This window comes from Mycteria americana, chromosome 2 (assembly GCF_035582795.1).
Source record: "Mycteria americana isolate JAX WOST 10 ecotype Jacksonville Zoo and Gardens chromosome 2, USCA_MyAme_1.0, whole genome shotgun sequence".
In the NCBI taxonomy this organism is placed as follows: domain Eukaryota; kingdom Metazoa; phylum Chordata; class Aves; order Ciconiiformes; family Ciconiidae; genus Mycteria; species Mycteria americana.
Window position 1 is genome coordinate 132,044,711 of NC_134366.1, and position 16,396 is coordinate 132,061,106.

General features: G+C 37.8%; 1 protein-coding gene across 1 annotated transcript in view; it reads left to right on the forward strand.

Moving 5' to 3' along the window:
* The window catches only part of RP1 (RP1 axonemal microtubule associated), a 183,254-nt gene that overhangs the window by 34,881 nt on the left and 131,977 nt on the right, over nucleotides 1-16,396 (forward strand). The window contains exons 12-17 of the mRNA XM_075495462.1: nucleotides 2,136-2,239; nucleotides 5,105-5,278; nucleotides 5,922-6,134; nucleotides 7,235-7,412; nucleotides 9,093-9,224; nucleotides 15,149-15,351. Of these exons, the coding sequence (XP_075351577.1) occupies nucleotides 2,136-2,239; nucleotides 5,105-5,278; nucleotides 5,922-6,134; nucleotides 7,235-7,412; nucleotides 9,093-9,224; nucleotides 15,149-15,351 (1,004 nt within the window). The remainder of the gene's footprint in view (nucleotides 1-2,135; nucleotides 2,240-5,104; nucleotides 5,279-5,921; nucleotides 6,135-7,234; nucleotides 7,413-9,092; nucleotides 9,225-15,148; nucleotides 15,352-16,396) is intronic.

A 16,396-nucleotide genomic window follows, 5' to 3' on the forward strand; every position in this document is an offset into this window, starting at 1 on the left:
TACTCTGTTTTATTAAAGCTCTTCTTATTAGTTAGCAATTTTCATCCTTGAGTTCAAAGTATTTGCTGACTCAAACGCTGATTAACTCAAATCTCCTATCTACAGCTTTAGGATTTGCAAGTGCCTTAAATGCTTGAAAGTGGTTGCACAGCATGGTAGTGTCCTTCCTCCAAGGAGATCCATTTAGGATCACAAACTGTAAATTACTTGGTGGCACACCAAACTACCTGCTTGTAAGAATTTGGTCTCTAATCTGCACTGATGCAGTAAGCACATCTTTGCTGGTTTTTAATGCTGTGTCTTCAACTGATGGATTGTATCTGATTCGATTTAGACAGATCATTTAGACACCACAGAGTTCATAATCTTCTAACATGCAGAATTCAAGTTCACACTGCAGACTCTTTCCCAATTTTGATCTAGATGCGCTTTCCTTTCCATAAATTAGTGCATTTCTAATGGTATTTTTCTGCCATGAACAAATGACATTTTTATTGCATTCTGTACCTTTTTGGTACAAATTTTGGTAAAATTCATATGGGTGTTATGTCCACATTTTTAAATGATTAATGTGTATAATTGTGCAAGTACCAAGTCTGATGCACAACTACTAAATATCAGTAGTTAAAGATGATAAATATAATTAAATATATTAGAAAGAAAGAGAAAAACAAAATTGGTATAAACTGGCTGTTAATTAATTTAGATTGGAAATCAGAAAAATGAGTAGTGTGATCTGCAACCTCCCAAGGATTTAGTAATACTTGGGAATTAAACTGGTAATCAAAAAGAGCTTGATTTTTCTGAACAATATGATAAAGTTGCCCTGATATCAGAGGAAGAGTTAGTGACACAGGAATAACCATGTGTCCTTTTTTTATAGTTCAGAATACAAAACAAACACAAGCACAAAATGAATGCAGACACTTATCATGCAACTCTTCTGCCTTCAGAATAATATCTTTCTCCCTTAACTTCTTTCAGATTTGTTTGGTTTACTTATATATGCAGTAATTTACAAAGCATCTAGAATAGTCATGTGCAACAGAAGTCCACAAGTGCAGACTTGGGAACTTTTGTTTGAATTTTCATTTAGGGCCCCTGCTTAATTGTGTGTATTTTGGAATAAAGTCCTCTGACATAAATTATCTACTTATCTTTCCTAATAGAAAACTCTGCATTTCAGGTACTGGTAGAACTATTTATTTGTCTTCAGCAGATCTAAAGCAATATAATTTAAAGGCCTTCAAACTGATGATGGCAAATTATATCAGATGATGATTTGGTCTAGGGTTTTTTAATTTCTCAGGAAGCTTTATCTCTATCTGAAAGCAGAGACCCATGGTGACAGTTATTTGTCCTCCCTATCTTGCCCCAAGGACTAGAAGCCCCATCTGTATTTTATGATTTGTGGCATCATCCTGATGGGCACAATGATCTTTGCATGTATAATTCTCATGGGCCCAATGACACCCTGAAAATCTTATGTTATGGACACCACAGGATTCCTCCAGAGACAGCTGCACCTCACAAATGGGCAACATAATGTACTGGTAGAAGAGTTGTTTAAAAAAATCAGCTGTTGCTGCTGGGAACAATAAAATTGGCACTACTTTAGCTTTCATCAGTATTTTGTAGCTGTAAGAGGTAATTGTTTGGAAAATTGGCCAGATTTAAAATTTTAGAGGCCATGAGCTATGCTGCAAGATTTGCTTTATAAATTCTAATATAGATACAGAGAAAATGAATTATCTTTTCCTACCTGAGAGCTTTATGTTCGCTACATGATCTGTTATTTATCATGTAAATTCATTGCTATAGCCCAGTTCATTACACTTGAGTCCTCAGCTCCTTTTTATGGATTTTTTTTAAAACATATACGCTGATCAAAAGAAATTTGTTCCTTATCATTAGCTCTCAGGGTTTTTCTTCTCAGGGCAGTGAAGTAAACAGTAGTCTTTAGATGACCTTTCCTGAAGGAATGAGGGGATTAATTGATTAGAGAGGTCAAACTGTTGAGCTAAACACTTGATTGATTCTTTTCCCTTGAAAATGATAAATCATCGATTGTAGTTAAATGTAAATATTAATTAATATACTCTCATACTTTTAACTTTTTTTCATTGAACTCTTAGGTCTTTTTGATGTAAATGTCAAACGGAGAAATATATGTATATTCAGCAGTCATCAGATGCCACCTCTTGCTCTTGCTCTTGTCAATGGCCATGCAATCGGAAAGGTACGAAATGCTGTTACTGAATTCTGCTTTATAATTACATTTCATTGTCTGATTAAAAAAAATGCTGTTTTTAATCTGTCTAATAATTATGCCTCTAGTCAGATAAAGAGCTAAGAGTTGCAGAACTGAACCCAGGAAATTGCCAATGAATAGGTAAATTTAGACGTAAGGCTTTGTCTGTTTTCTCGCAGTTTACATTTTACTCTTTGGTGTGATTTTTTTATAGACTAAATGATTTGATGCCAGGATACCAGGCCATTCCAAGCTGTAATTTATATTGGCTTGCCACATGTTGACAAGGTACCTGGAATACCCTCATATCTTGTTGACATGCCTGAGGGACTGGATGCCATCCAGAGGGACCCAGACAACCTTGAGAAGTGGGCCCATGTGAACCTCATGAGGTTCAACAAGGCCAAGTGCAAGGTCCTGCACATGGGTCGGGGCAACCCCTGGTATCAATACAGGCTGGGGGATGAAGGGATTGAGAGCAGCCCTGTGGAGAAGGACTTGGGGGTACTGGTGGATGAAAAGCTGGACATGAGCTGGCAATGTGCACTCGCAGCCCAGAAAGCCAACCGTCTCCTGGGCTGCATCAAAAGAAGCGTGGCCAGCAGGTCAAGGGAGGTGATTCTGCCCCTCTACTCTGCTCTGGTGAGACCACACCTGGAGTACTGCGTCCAGCTCTGGAGTCCTCAGCGCAGGAAAGACAAGGACCTGTTGGAGCAGGTTGAGAGGAGGGCCGCAAAAATGATCAGAAGGATGGAACACCTCTCCTATGAAGAAAGGCTGAGAGAGTTGGGGTTGTTCAGCCTGGAGAAGAGAAGGCTCCGGGGAGATCTTATTGCAGCCTTTCAGTACTTAAAGTGGGCTTATAAAAGAGATGGGGACATTTATTTTAGTAGGGCCTGTTGTGATACGACAAGGGGTAATGGTTTTAAACCAAAAAAGGGCATATTTAGACTAGCTATAAGGAAGAAGTTTTTTACGATGAGTGTGGTGAGGCACTGGAACAGGTTGCCCAGAGAGGTGGTAGATGCCCTGTCCCCGGATACATTCAAGGTCAGGTTGGATGGGGCTCTGAGCAACCTGATCGAGTTGAAGATGTCCCTGTTCATTGCAGGGAGGTTGGACTAGATGACCTTTAAAGGTCCCTTCCAACCCAAACTGTTCTACGATTCTGTGATTCTATGATTTCCTCTTTTTGGATAAGTATAAATTCTAAGGATAGATTTTAAATGCCCATTTTTCCTTTGTCTTTTTCTAAGTAACATGCCTGTCATAAGCCAAATGAAATATTCCAGATTTGTTTTGATCCATTTTGATTTGTTTCATCCCATCTTCAAAGTCTTACTATTGCCTTTCTTTCTCAGCACTTGCAGTACACAAGTAAGCAAATGGAGTTGTAGAAATTAGTTCTTTCTGATGAAACTGTTCTACTGATGAGGGAAGAAGCTGTTTCCCTTTCACTTTTTCGAGTTCTTCCCCTTATTTATCCAGTGAATAATTTCATAGTCAAAGCTGGTCCCATTCCTCTTTTACATGATGTGTGTTGGCATTAGTGGGAACAGAATACTCTCAGTAGAGTTAGATTCCTCAACAGGGATAAAGTCAGGCTGCCAGGCAAACTATCAGACCTCCTTGCAGGACTTTGTAGTGTTCATGTTCATTAGTGTAATTCTGATACAGAGAACCCCTTGCAGTCTGTCATATTGCAGTATATCTTACTACAAAAAGGTTATTAACTGGGTACTTAAATTTGAACTTTCTCTTTTCTGCTTTGCTACTGACATGCTTTATGAGTTTGAGCAACCTATAGAAAATCTGGATCTCAATTTTCTTAGTTTTAGTTATGCAAGACGTTTCTTTTCCCAGAGAATGTGAAAAATGATCTCATTTAAAACTTTTTGGGGTCCTTGGAATGAAGATAGGTAAATGTAAAACAAAAATGGCGATACAAAAATTGCCATTGACCTTACAATACATACTTAATTATACTTTAAGGACATGCTGGCTCACTTGTTTCACAACCACTTCTCAAATCCATACAATTTTTCCTTTACTTTTAGAAGTATATTGAGTCTGATAGACAGATTTTTTGAGTATGAAGCTTTTTCTTCAGAAGGTAGTGCCTTGGAAATGAAAATTTTCCCTAGAAATATTGATTCTTTGACGTCTTAAAAATGCTGAAAAAATGTTAGGTGATGTAAGCCAGAAGTATTTTAAATTATTGGGCTGATTATTAGCATCTTACTTTTATTAAAATCTTAGTTCTATTTAAACATGAGAATGATGATGGAGTTGATAAAATATTTAAATATGTATTTTATATATTATGTCTTTTATATTGTGTCACACAGTCTGCAAACCTGAACAGACAAGCATGGATAGTGTGTTGCTGTACTCTTTCATGTAAAAATTCTGACTGCTTAAGTGTTTTCCGTGAGAACAGTATAAGTAAATGAGGAGGAACACTGAGGCAAATGAAGGAGGGCTGGTGGCAGAGAGTTGCTGTAGTTCGTTTCCTGTCTACATCAATTTTATATTCCAGCCTTCTTTGCCATGTTTGTAGGTTGAGACTCTAACTCTCTCTCTGATTGAGGCACCCAGGTATCTTTCACGTTATCCTCAAATCTGTGTCATCTTAAGACGAACTGTTTCTGTGCTTTGAAATTCCAGAGTCCACAATTTTAGGACTTTGGTATCAGGACTGCAAATCTGAAAAATATAAAGACATTTTCATACTAGACTGGTAATATTGTGGAAACTTGAACAACACAGAAACTATATTGTGATACTCTCTGTTCTGGATTTTGCCATATCTAGTAGTTCATATAATTTATTATTCTTACTTCGACTTTGTAGAGCAAAGACAAGACTTGCTGTGAGCTCTGTGTTCACCTTCAACCAAATGGTTGTGTCATTCTTGAGTCGGCCAGGAACCCGGGTCACACTGTTACGTTCAATCTTCAAGGCAAAGTAGCTGATGAAACAACAGGATATGCTGGACTTTCCAAAGAATTTGTTGTGCATGTCAAGGTAAGGTGGGCAGAGGGAAATTAAGAAGACTCTTCTAAAATTTGCTGCTATAAAGCAGATTGTATCTAATCAAATGTCAGAGGATTGCAAGCTGAAAGAGTGATCCTCTTCCACCAGGTGGAGCTAAACTACAGCTTAACAGGTAGGCGGCACTTGAGAAGTTTTCCTTTACTGCTCTCCTGGGCCAGCGATGCGGATACTGCAGCTGGTATACGCAAACAGGGTGGGCGGTTTCACAGGAAAGGTGCACCTCTAAACTTTTTGTAAACCTTCGAAAAGTAGGAAGGTAGGTACATACAGGAGAGCTGCATGGGAAATTACTTAATCTGGAAAAAGAACAAGGTCCTTAACTTGCTCCTTGGGCTCTGGGTGTTGTGCTGCGCTGCTGAGCGATAAGAAGCAGGGAAGCTGCGGAGTAGGGAAGGATTTCCACTATCCCGGTTAGTGTCTGCACAGAAAGCAGCAAATATTCAAAGGCTGGAGGTATACCTGAATTACTTGGGACTTACTAATTTATATTTCGTACATGGAAATCTATTAAGAAGTACTTAAAATAAATCAGTATGAACAATATAAATGCCAAAGTTTAATATGGAGAAAAGCTGTGCTATTTCACAAAGGACTTCTTGTCTCTGATCTGAAGGGTGTGTTTCACCATGGTGCCATCATTCTGCTCAACACAAGTCTCTGCCAGGCTCTGTCCCTTAGACCTGATGGGAGCTGCAGTGGAGCAGGTCAGCAGCAGCAGGAATCCTATTGGAAGGTGCATAAAATCGGTTCTGGAGTCTGCATGTTTGAAAGTGTGAGAAACCCAAGAAGGTATCTGAAGATCAAAGATGACCAGTGTAATGGAACAGTAAGCAGTTCTTTTTTGTGTTTCCCTCTGCAGATAGTTTGAGTAAATTGTCAGCGATAGCAGAGAATATTTTTTCACTTGCTTGGATAAAAATGGGATAAAACATTGTTGAGATTTAAAATTTTTCAGATCTTTTCCTTCATTTGCCCAAGGAAAGATAGAAAAGTATAACAAGAGAAGCTGTCATGTCTATTTGGCACTTGATTGTAAGGACCCGATTATATTTTTAAACTATAGAGAATGTGGCTGTAGTTAAAATTTATTTGTTGCTAGATAGCTGATGACTCTCTGTCAAGATTCTGTGCTAATCTGATTTTTATTAAACAACCACAGTTATACTGGTGTGAGCTTGGAAGATGTTGAAGTGATGTTGGCATCCTAGCTTTTATAAATGATTCTCTTTTGTCTGAAATGAAGAACCTGATTTTTTTTCTTCATCAGGCAATCACATAGAGTTTATTCTTGAAATATCTCACCAGTAGCCTGTATATTAATAAAACTAGGCTTGGGGGATGGTTTAAATATTCTGATTTTTGGACCTATAATATTCTCCACCTACCAGGAGTTTAACTATTGCAGGTGTACATTTGAGACCAAAAAAGAGAATGAGACATTAGTATTTGCTCATTAGACTCAATGTTTACTAATCCTGTGTCTGTTTGCTGATATAATTGATGTAATTGTTTTGGATGTGGCAGAGCACAAACATGTTCAGGGGTTTAATGTGGTATTGAGTCAAAATAAATTAATGATAAAATCCACTAATGAATAATTAAGATGTAAGTCGATTAGGTGGGAAACTCCTTTGAATATATCCTAGACTTTGCCTAAATCCTAACAGAAATCGGAATTCTTTCATATGCGATCTTTCACTTACTCAAATTATGTGATTGGTCTTTCTGTTCACAAAGGAATAAGCAAGGCCAAGATATATGTATATGTGTGTGTGTGTGTGTAATAATGTAGGATATTGTGAAGAACCTAAAGTTAATCTGAAATGTTATTAGAAGATAGTAATATTTAAGTCTTAAGAAACATCCAACTTGCCTAGTTACATCAATTCAATTGTTGAATTCACATTTCTGTTTTCAATTTCCTAGGGCACAGGTGATGAATACTGTCACTTTAAAATTGAGAAGAATTTGGAAACTGGATCTGTAAGTCTAGAATCAGTGCAAAATAAAGGGATATATGTTGGTCTCCTGCCAGATGGCCAGACGAAGCCAGTCATTAACACTGGAGAGAGAAACATTTTTTTCTACCCACAGGTCATCAAATGTATGTAATTTCTTTATATTGTATAGTTTGCTTTAGCGATTAGTGTTTCTGAATGACAAATTCAAAGTGAAAGTGTAAAAGCTAGATTGACACCATTTCCTTTGTTGTGTTTCAGTAATTTTAAAGGTGAAAAGTTTATTGTGCCCACACTTAATTTCTCCTATGTAGCTAGTTAATTTTTCTTCATTTCTTTCTTCTTGTAACAATAAATGATGCAGAAGAAATCTATTTTTTTACCGAACAAATAAACTTTTGAGCATAAGAATCAAAACAGGTGACAAGTTAGAGATGGAGTTGACTTCCTGGGTCTATTCCATATTCTGGCGACAGATTACTGGGAGATGCTGCCTTGCCGTCAGCAATACCACAGTCTTTCCTGATTTTATAGGGAAAGTAGTAGACTTTAGAGAGAGCCTGCTGGGCAGTGTTCAGTTTCTTTTTTAATGGTGTGAAATACATTGTACTTCCCCCACTAGTATATTGATTATGTGATTCTTCTTTCCCATGGTCAGATTTGAGAGCTATTGCAGTCAGAAAGCTCCCTCACTAGGGAGCTGACCTGTTCTAGTCAACTAGCCAGGACTCAGAAATTAGCTCTCAGCACACTCTGTATCACCGTCACTGGATTGTCTGCTTGTCTCTTCTCCTTCAGGGAATGAAGTATTTAAATTGGTGAACAATTGGTTACCAAACATAGCCAGCTGACTTGGATTATAACTACAGAAAACAGTGGAATTACAGCACTTATATTCTTACCCAGTGGACATAGTCACAGAGATCAAGCAATGAAATGTCTCATGAAAATTTTAAACTGGCCATCAGTTCAATATTGAGAATTTGGTCAGATTTTTGCCAGACACAAGCAGCACAAGGTCATCTTGAATGCTTTGACTAGCAAAGGGAACCTATCAAAACATACAACCAGTCTTATTATTAATTGTTCTATGTATATTGTGACCGAGACATACAGAAGCATTATGAAAGTCACTGTAATGGCATCCCTACTATTCAGTCCCCACTTGCTACAAGGTGACAAGAACATTGTCACTGTGTCCTTGTAGAAATGAGAAAAGTATTTTCCTGTGTTACCTTTTGGAAGAGCAGGGTTTTCAGTAGAAATTCTCAACAAAGCAAGGCTTACTGATGCCATTAAAATAAAGCTAAATGTTACTTCGTTACAGGCTTGAGTTCTCCTGAATCCTTGTTACTCAGTAAAAGGAAGATAAAAGGAGCTAGTATTTTCTATGAGAGCAACCAAGATTGTCTGTTTGCCACTTCATATTATCAGAAATGGCCTCTAGCAGTTTTCATTTCAGCATTCCCACTCTTAAGAAAGGAAGCATCAGGGGGGTGGAGAAGCTTATCTTGGGGAAAACTACATTTTAACAAGTCATTTTATTCATACATCAATGTTAAATTGTTACTTAGATTTTCAAAGCAGTAAGTGGACTTTTATTGGTATGCCAGACTTTTTCCACTTTTTGTGGCATGCTGCTAACAATAAAAGCTAATAATAGCTAGTGGCTGTGCAATACATAGAGAAAAGATTTTGGTGTCCACTGTGTTGAACAGTTGTGAGATCTGTTACTAGTGTTTGTCACTGAACGTATGGGAAGCTTCCGAGCAAGAGAAAACAAATAATTTGAAGCTAGTGACAGAATTTACATTTCATTGTTTTAGTTGGCTGGGAAGAGCCTATGGGAACATCTGCAGCACCCAATCAAGAGAAGAAAGACTTCAGAGAATCTCAACGCCAACCAGCAAAAGTCCAGAAGCCAGTATCTCAAAGCCTTTCAACTTTTCCACCCTCAAGTAAGCAACAGTTTACAAACTAGGTGTGATATAGCATTGTGTTATGTCTGCCCTCCATGCACGTTTGCAGTGACTTACCTCAGGAAGGACAATTAATAGCTTTTCTAGGCTATTGACTAATGCATGCATACATGCAACATAAAGCATATTACTGGTTATTGTTTTTTAAAAGGGCATTGGAATGTGGTTTATTGGTAAGGCAACAGTCAGCATGTAACTGGTGAATCACGTAACTGGTGAATAATTTCACATTACCTTTTTTTTTTTTAAAGTAACTAGCCATCTATCATAAGGACTATTTCTGTGGAAATTAAGGGATTGATATGATAGAGAGGCCAATCCAAAGCTCACTGAAAGTAATGGAATATTTCTCATTTATGGTCTCTCTCACATTTCTGTTTCCTGCTTTATGATTGACTGGGGGAAAGAGTACATGGTGCACTGCATGCTAGCTTTATACTTTTTTTTAGCCAGGTAGGAATAGATAAACAATGTTCTGGTCATGCTTCTGGAGTAATAGTCTGCCAGATGCGTTTTGCTAGAATAAACAACCACTTTCTTCTTTAGCTACAGAAGTTGCATAAATGGTCTAAGGCAATGATTTCCCCAACTCAAAAATTTTACAGGAATATTCAGCATCCTAGTAACCAAAGATGTGACTAAGGAACTAAACAAAACAGGGAATGATACATCTCTTAAGGAGTGGGGATGATCATGTTTGCTTCTTGCCTCTCTTTTATTTCAATGTACCCAAGGACCCTGTCTGCACAGCCTGAATTGTCACATCGCCATGAAAATCAGGTGGGATAAATGGAAACTACTGAGGTCCATGCAGCACACTGAGGCACATTCGCATGGTAGAAAAATATCTGTTACCTTGAGCGAGCTTTAAAGACAAGATTATATTACAGCTTCCATTATGGGAGACATGCTTAGTTGTCTAGAGGTAGTCCCAAAGGCATTCATGTAGCAAATAATTCAGGTGGGTTGCTGATATGGTTTTGAGCTTGGTCCTCAGACTGCTATTTCAAAGTGTACATGCCAAGTCTGGCAATGTGAACAAGACATCAAATATGCATATTTGTTCATAGGGTATAATGTGAAGTATCAGGAAGGATTTTAAATCAATTCAGTTGAAGCAAAGTATCCCGGTTAAATTCAAAGCATAGGTGTGGATTATTATTAATTACTGTTAATTGTTTCTGGCAATGTTTCTGCTCTTAGCCTAAAACACTCCACAATTCTATCAGCTTTGTGTTGTATCATTGTGTCAGAAAGCCTTCTCAAAGTGTTGTGGGTTGTCAGCAACTGGTGAGATATGCTGTATTTGAAATCCATGGCAACAATACACAAGCTATCAAACCTGTTTTCAAAGAAGCTGGGTGTTTTTAGGGTTGGATACAAAGGATCCTTTTATAGAAGCAATATCTCCCGTGAAATTGGTTACATAGAGTCTCTAGCACTTTGTAAGAAGTATTTCTGACATTCATAAATGTGGACTCTGCTTATGCAAAATGTATAGAAATATCAAAGTTACTCTGCCCTTCAAAGAAAATGCTCATTTTTAGTAAGATATTTTCACTTAGAATACTTTAAAGGTAAATGACTTTTGACATGTAGAGGTGAGCCTTAATTTTTAAACTGATATTCATTAAAACTCATTTACTTTTTTCACTCCCAGTTAACATTCAAAAAAGGGTGATGTTTGTATTGAGTATACAATCCAGCAGTATGTTTAGCATTCAGACTCAGAGCAGATTAACCCTTAAGCTGACCAGGCCATCTTTTTTATGTCTGCGTCTGCATTTGCTAACCAGTAGCTGTGTTTTGGTTGTTGTTTTCACAAATAGTAATTGATTTAGGATTAATTAAACTGAAAACTGAGCTACAGCAGTTGGGGCTTCTCCTGTTGCAGTGTGAGTTCTCTGTTCCTCAAGAAACTTCTTTCACTGTACAAGGATGATGGGAGCTCCCAGCTTCTACTTAACAGCTCACAGGATGGAGATTAAATTAGAGTGAGTATCAGAGACAGGTCAGCTAAAATGCATGCAAGGCACCACGTTATAGACTCAAGACCGATGAAATGTGCTGCGTAAAACAGAAGGGAGATAATATATATACAGTTAGAGGACCACAAAGTCTAGGGATAAAGGAGATGAAGCAGAAGACACTAAAAACTCAAACCAAAAATTGTGGGGTTTTTTTACACCCCTTTTTACTCTTCCATTACCAGTTGCAAAAGCAAGCCAAAATCAACAGCCCTGCTGAAAATATACCCTTGTGTCATATTATGTATCAACTAGCAAGCATGCAAGAATCTTACGGGATTTCCCAAATGACTTGGTACTGGGGATTTCATCTTTATTTGTTCCTTGTGTTTCTCAAATAATGTTGAAATTTCAATGGTGAAAACATGCCTGTGTGTGCCAGTGAAAGCAAGGGGAGAGATGTCATTAGCTTCCATGACACAAAAGCAGTCTGTGACATTGGGAACATCTTTGTGGTTTGATATTAACAAATTGTATCTCTGAGAAATTTTTTCTATACCCTCCCTGTTCTTTCCTGTGTGTCTGGAATACTGTTAGTTACTATTAATTTTTAATAGATTTTATTTACAAGAGAAAATAAGATACAAATAAAATCTGATCTCATTTCCATTTGTTTTACATTGGAAATGATTATACAAAAAGGTATAATAAAAATGCATCAACTTTATTGTCCAAGCTTCTGCTCTAGAGACTAATTTTCCTGATGGTTCATTTCAAAAGTGTCATTCAATCATATGATCTTCTGGGACAAGATAATTTTCTTTTTGCTTTAGATTTAGGATAAGTAAATAAAAAAATAACTTTATTTTTATGAAACTGTGTGAAGGATTGTGATTTCATTATTCTCATGCAGGCCTATCAGAATGAATTTTTGTCACAATAGATTTACAGCATGGTGTCATGAAATGTGTAAACTCCCGTGACTAATGCAGGGTAACCATCAAATGCTCTTTTCAGACTGGAATATTTTTAGCCTGTAGCAAATCAATGCCACTGATTTCCATTTGTAAGAAGAGCCAGTAAATTACGAGGCAAAAAGCATTCCAAGCCTGTGCATTGCCCCTGCATTGCCCCAAGTGATCGTGCCCCTGTACTCGGCACTGGTGAGGCCGCACCTCGAATACTGTGTTCAGTTTTGGGCCCCCCACTACAAGAGAGACATTGAGGTGCTGGAGCGTGTCCAGAGAAGGGCAAGGAAGCTGGTGAAGGGTCTGGAGCAGAAGTCTTATGAGGAGCGGCTGAGGGAGCTGGGGTTGTTTAGCCTGGAGAAAAGGAGGCTGAGGGGAGACCTTATCGCTCTCTACAACTACCTGAAAGGAGGTTGTAGAGAGGTGGGGGTCGGTCTCTTCTCCCAGGTAACAAGTGACAGGACAAGAGGAAATGGCCTCAAGTTGCACCAGGGGAGGTTTAGACTGGATATTAGGAAATTTTTCTTCACGAAAAGGGTTATCAAGCATTGGAACAGGCTGCCCAGGGAAGTGGTTGAGTCACCATCCCTGGAGGTATTTAGAAGATGTTTGGATGAGGTGCTTAGGGACATGGTATAGAGGTGGTCTTGGTAGTGTTAGGTTTACGGTTGGACTTGATGATCTTAAAGGTCTTTTCCAACCTATACGATTCTGTGATTCTGTGATTCTGTGATTGTTTGTTCATTATAATTGTTTTCAAGAGATAGTAGTTTGAGGTTGCAGGACAACCTGATGATCCAAGCAACTATATAATTCCTTTTGAGTACAACTTTTAAGAAAAAAAGCATTTATTTAATATCATAAAAATGACATTTGAGGACATTTAAAAGGAAGATCAGGACCATGTCTCAGTATTGAATCGATCCTTCTTCACTTACCCAATTTGCTTCAGCGACGTTTCAGCAGGATGTGGAATTTGTTGCTCATAAAAGTTTATTAAGAAGCAAGTCTCAAGGAATCAAAACTGTTTTTCACTTTGCCTTCAAACTTATATTTTAATGCTAGTGACAAAGCACAGTCAGATAAATTTTGCAAATTTCTGTCATAGGTATTGCTTTGTTTTGTTTAGTATTTGTACTGGGCTTGGCTGGGATGGACTTAAATGTTCTTCATAGCAGTCTGTCTGGTGCTGTGTTTTAGCCTGGTGACCAAAGCAGTGTTGATAACACACCAAAATTTTAGCTGTTGCTGAGCAGTGCTTGCACAGCACTGAGTCCATCTCTATTTCTCACTCTGCACTCCCAGCGAGTAGGAGGGGGGGATGATGGCAAGAGGCTGGGAGGGGACACAGCTGGGACAGCTGGCCCCAACTGACCAAAGAGATGCTCCATACCATATATTGTCATGCTCAGCAATAAAACTGGAGAGGATTTTTTCCAAAGTAGGCATTCCTTGGGGACTAGCTGGGCATCATTCTGCTGGTGGTGAGGGGTTGCTTTTGCATCACTTGTTTTTCTGTTTGGTTTGTTTTTGGTTTTGTTGTTTTTTTTTTTTCCCTTTGAGTTAAAGGCAGTTTAATAAGTGGAGGGAAAAACTCCATCCCAGAGAAACCCAGTACAGTATTTTAATCAAGCAAATAAAAAAGCAAAGGGCTCTGACAGGAAGGTATGTAGTGCAGCAGTAACTTGCATAGTGATGCATTGGGAATTCTTCAACAAATCCGTATCAGTGGCTATTTATGAATTCTGCAAAACTGTAAGTGAATTCCATTATGTGTTTGGAGCCTCTGGCCTCCAAAAGCTTGGTTCATGGAAACCTACTTAATGGATGAAGAATGAGCTGGGGGATACAAAAGAAAATTAATCTGCAGCAGAGATTATATTCATTATGGTTAGCATATTAAAAAGTCTCTTTGCAGTCACAGGAAAAGGCCTCATGAAGAGCAGTTTGGGAACCCCTGCAGGACAGAGTATATAGACAATGTGTTGGTTCATCTTTTCAAATTTAAGGTTTATATCTGCCTCTTGTGTCAGAACAGATTATAAATTCTTGGGGGCAAGGACTTCCCCTTTTGTAGAGGCCTTCATGGTCAGTGATCCCATTATTGAAAAGTAGTGTTCCAGACATCTGATGTTTGTAAACTCCACTTTGATTAGAATACTCAAAACTAAATTCCTTCATCCCAAGAGAGTCTATTTTTTCATATCTCATGTGCAGAGGTGCCATTTGACATCTTTGCATATATATATATTTTTCTCTTAAGGGTAGATGAAAGATCACTAGGTGCTAGTCTAAAGTGAAATACATGTTTTCCAAAATTGTATTTGCTCAGCCATTAAAGCTGTGAAATTTATTCATAAAGTGATACTGTGCTGCTATTGTCTCAGTCATGCAGAACCTGCTTAGCCCGAATGCTGGCACTGTAGGCATAAGTATGGTTGGGCAAGGATATATTGTGCTCTTTTTTGAGTATTTTACAGTATTTAATTAATATTTAACTTGAAGAAAGTTAATTTCCTGAACCTTTTTTTTTATTTGAAATGAAAATTGTCTCTATTCTCAGACATGTGATTCTGCTAATAATGTCCCAACAGAAGACATTAGAGGAGTATTTACAAGTAATTCTACTCATTTCTAAATGTCAGGCTAAGGAACCAGAAGTATCGATTTAATGGCCATAGTTCTGCATCATAGCATCCTTACTCTACACCAGAATATGTATAAAGAATAATATGGTGATAGTGCATGTGAGAGATACTTGTTCTTTTCCAGTTCATTCTGGTAGCTCAACTAATCAGTACATTTTGGTCTAGACAAGAAACATAAATCAATCTTTTCAAACTATCTCACTTGCCATGAAAAAATACAACCCCCTCTCTGTTATGGTCTCCTTATGTGCTGAAGTTACAACAGCGACTGGCAGTTTCATGTCGATTTTCATCTCCCACTAATGTTCTGTATTTCACAGAGGAAATGAGAAATCCCCAAGGTGGTGAGTGTCCCCTTCCTTCAGATGATGAATGGAAAGTGTCAATGCTGACAGGAAATGCAGGAACTGAAAAAAATGTCGTTCTCTGGATATATGGAGACAGAGGAGTAGCTGGACCAATAACTCTTGGCAAGGACAACAGAAAGCAGCTGTTTCTTCCCAGGCAGGAGGATGAATTTCAGGTAGCTAATGAAGGCTAAGAACATTATTTTAATGTGTACCTTGCCAAAGATTATTCTGTCATGTGAAAAGAAAAAATGTTTTTCTCCTATGTTCACTGCATACAATAAATCTCTATCTAATCTCTATGAATTCTGCTTTAAATCAGCTTGGTGCATATAGTTAGCAACAGAGGAAACAGAGGTTTCTTTTAACACCCTCTCCCTCATATAGTAGCCCAAATGGGACAACTGCAGGAGTAAATTGATTTCTTTAAGGTAATTGATTTGAAACTAGCTTTAGAAACTATCGACTCCTAAACAAACCATGTCTGATGTAAGACTTGTATATCATTTAGGGATCTTTAGTAATGAAATTTTCATGCATACAGTTTTCAAAGCATACAGTTTATAATGTATACTGTGGAACTGGTTCAGTTAAGAAAGAAAACCCCTTTTTCAGCTGTCATTATAAATAGCTGAAATGCCAGAAGCTTTACCTATGGAATTACTAAGAGCCCAATAAAACCTACACGTTATCATGTCATGAAAATATAAAGAGTTCTGCTATTATTTAAGAATAACCCCACCTCTATTGTAATAAGGAAATTATGTATAGGTAGGCTGAGAGGAAATTACCAAAGGGGCTAAAACTTCTGTTTTGCTTAAATCTTTCTGTCTGAGACACATGTAACACATTGCTGTCTTCAGGTAACTAAAGAAGAAGTTATATTTTTCACATTTTGTGCAATTTTTTTTCCTGCACTCATCAACTCTTCTAATACAATCTTAGCACAAACCAAGATTGTTACTGTCAATAATGTTAATAATAATACTCTCTATGAATAGGGCATAGGCAGGAAGATAACCAACTGTAATGCTCATTTTCTAAGCATGTAGGCTATATATTATGATCCACAGGGAATCCTATTCTCCTAATTAGTGAATAATTTATATACAACGTTGGGTAATGGCATGTTTGCAATGTTAATCCATACATTCTGAAGAGATGGACCAATTTTTCCTCTCTAAAATAGATATTGGCCATTATGGCTGTGTGCTGTGGATA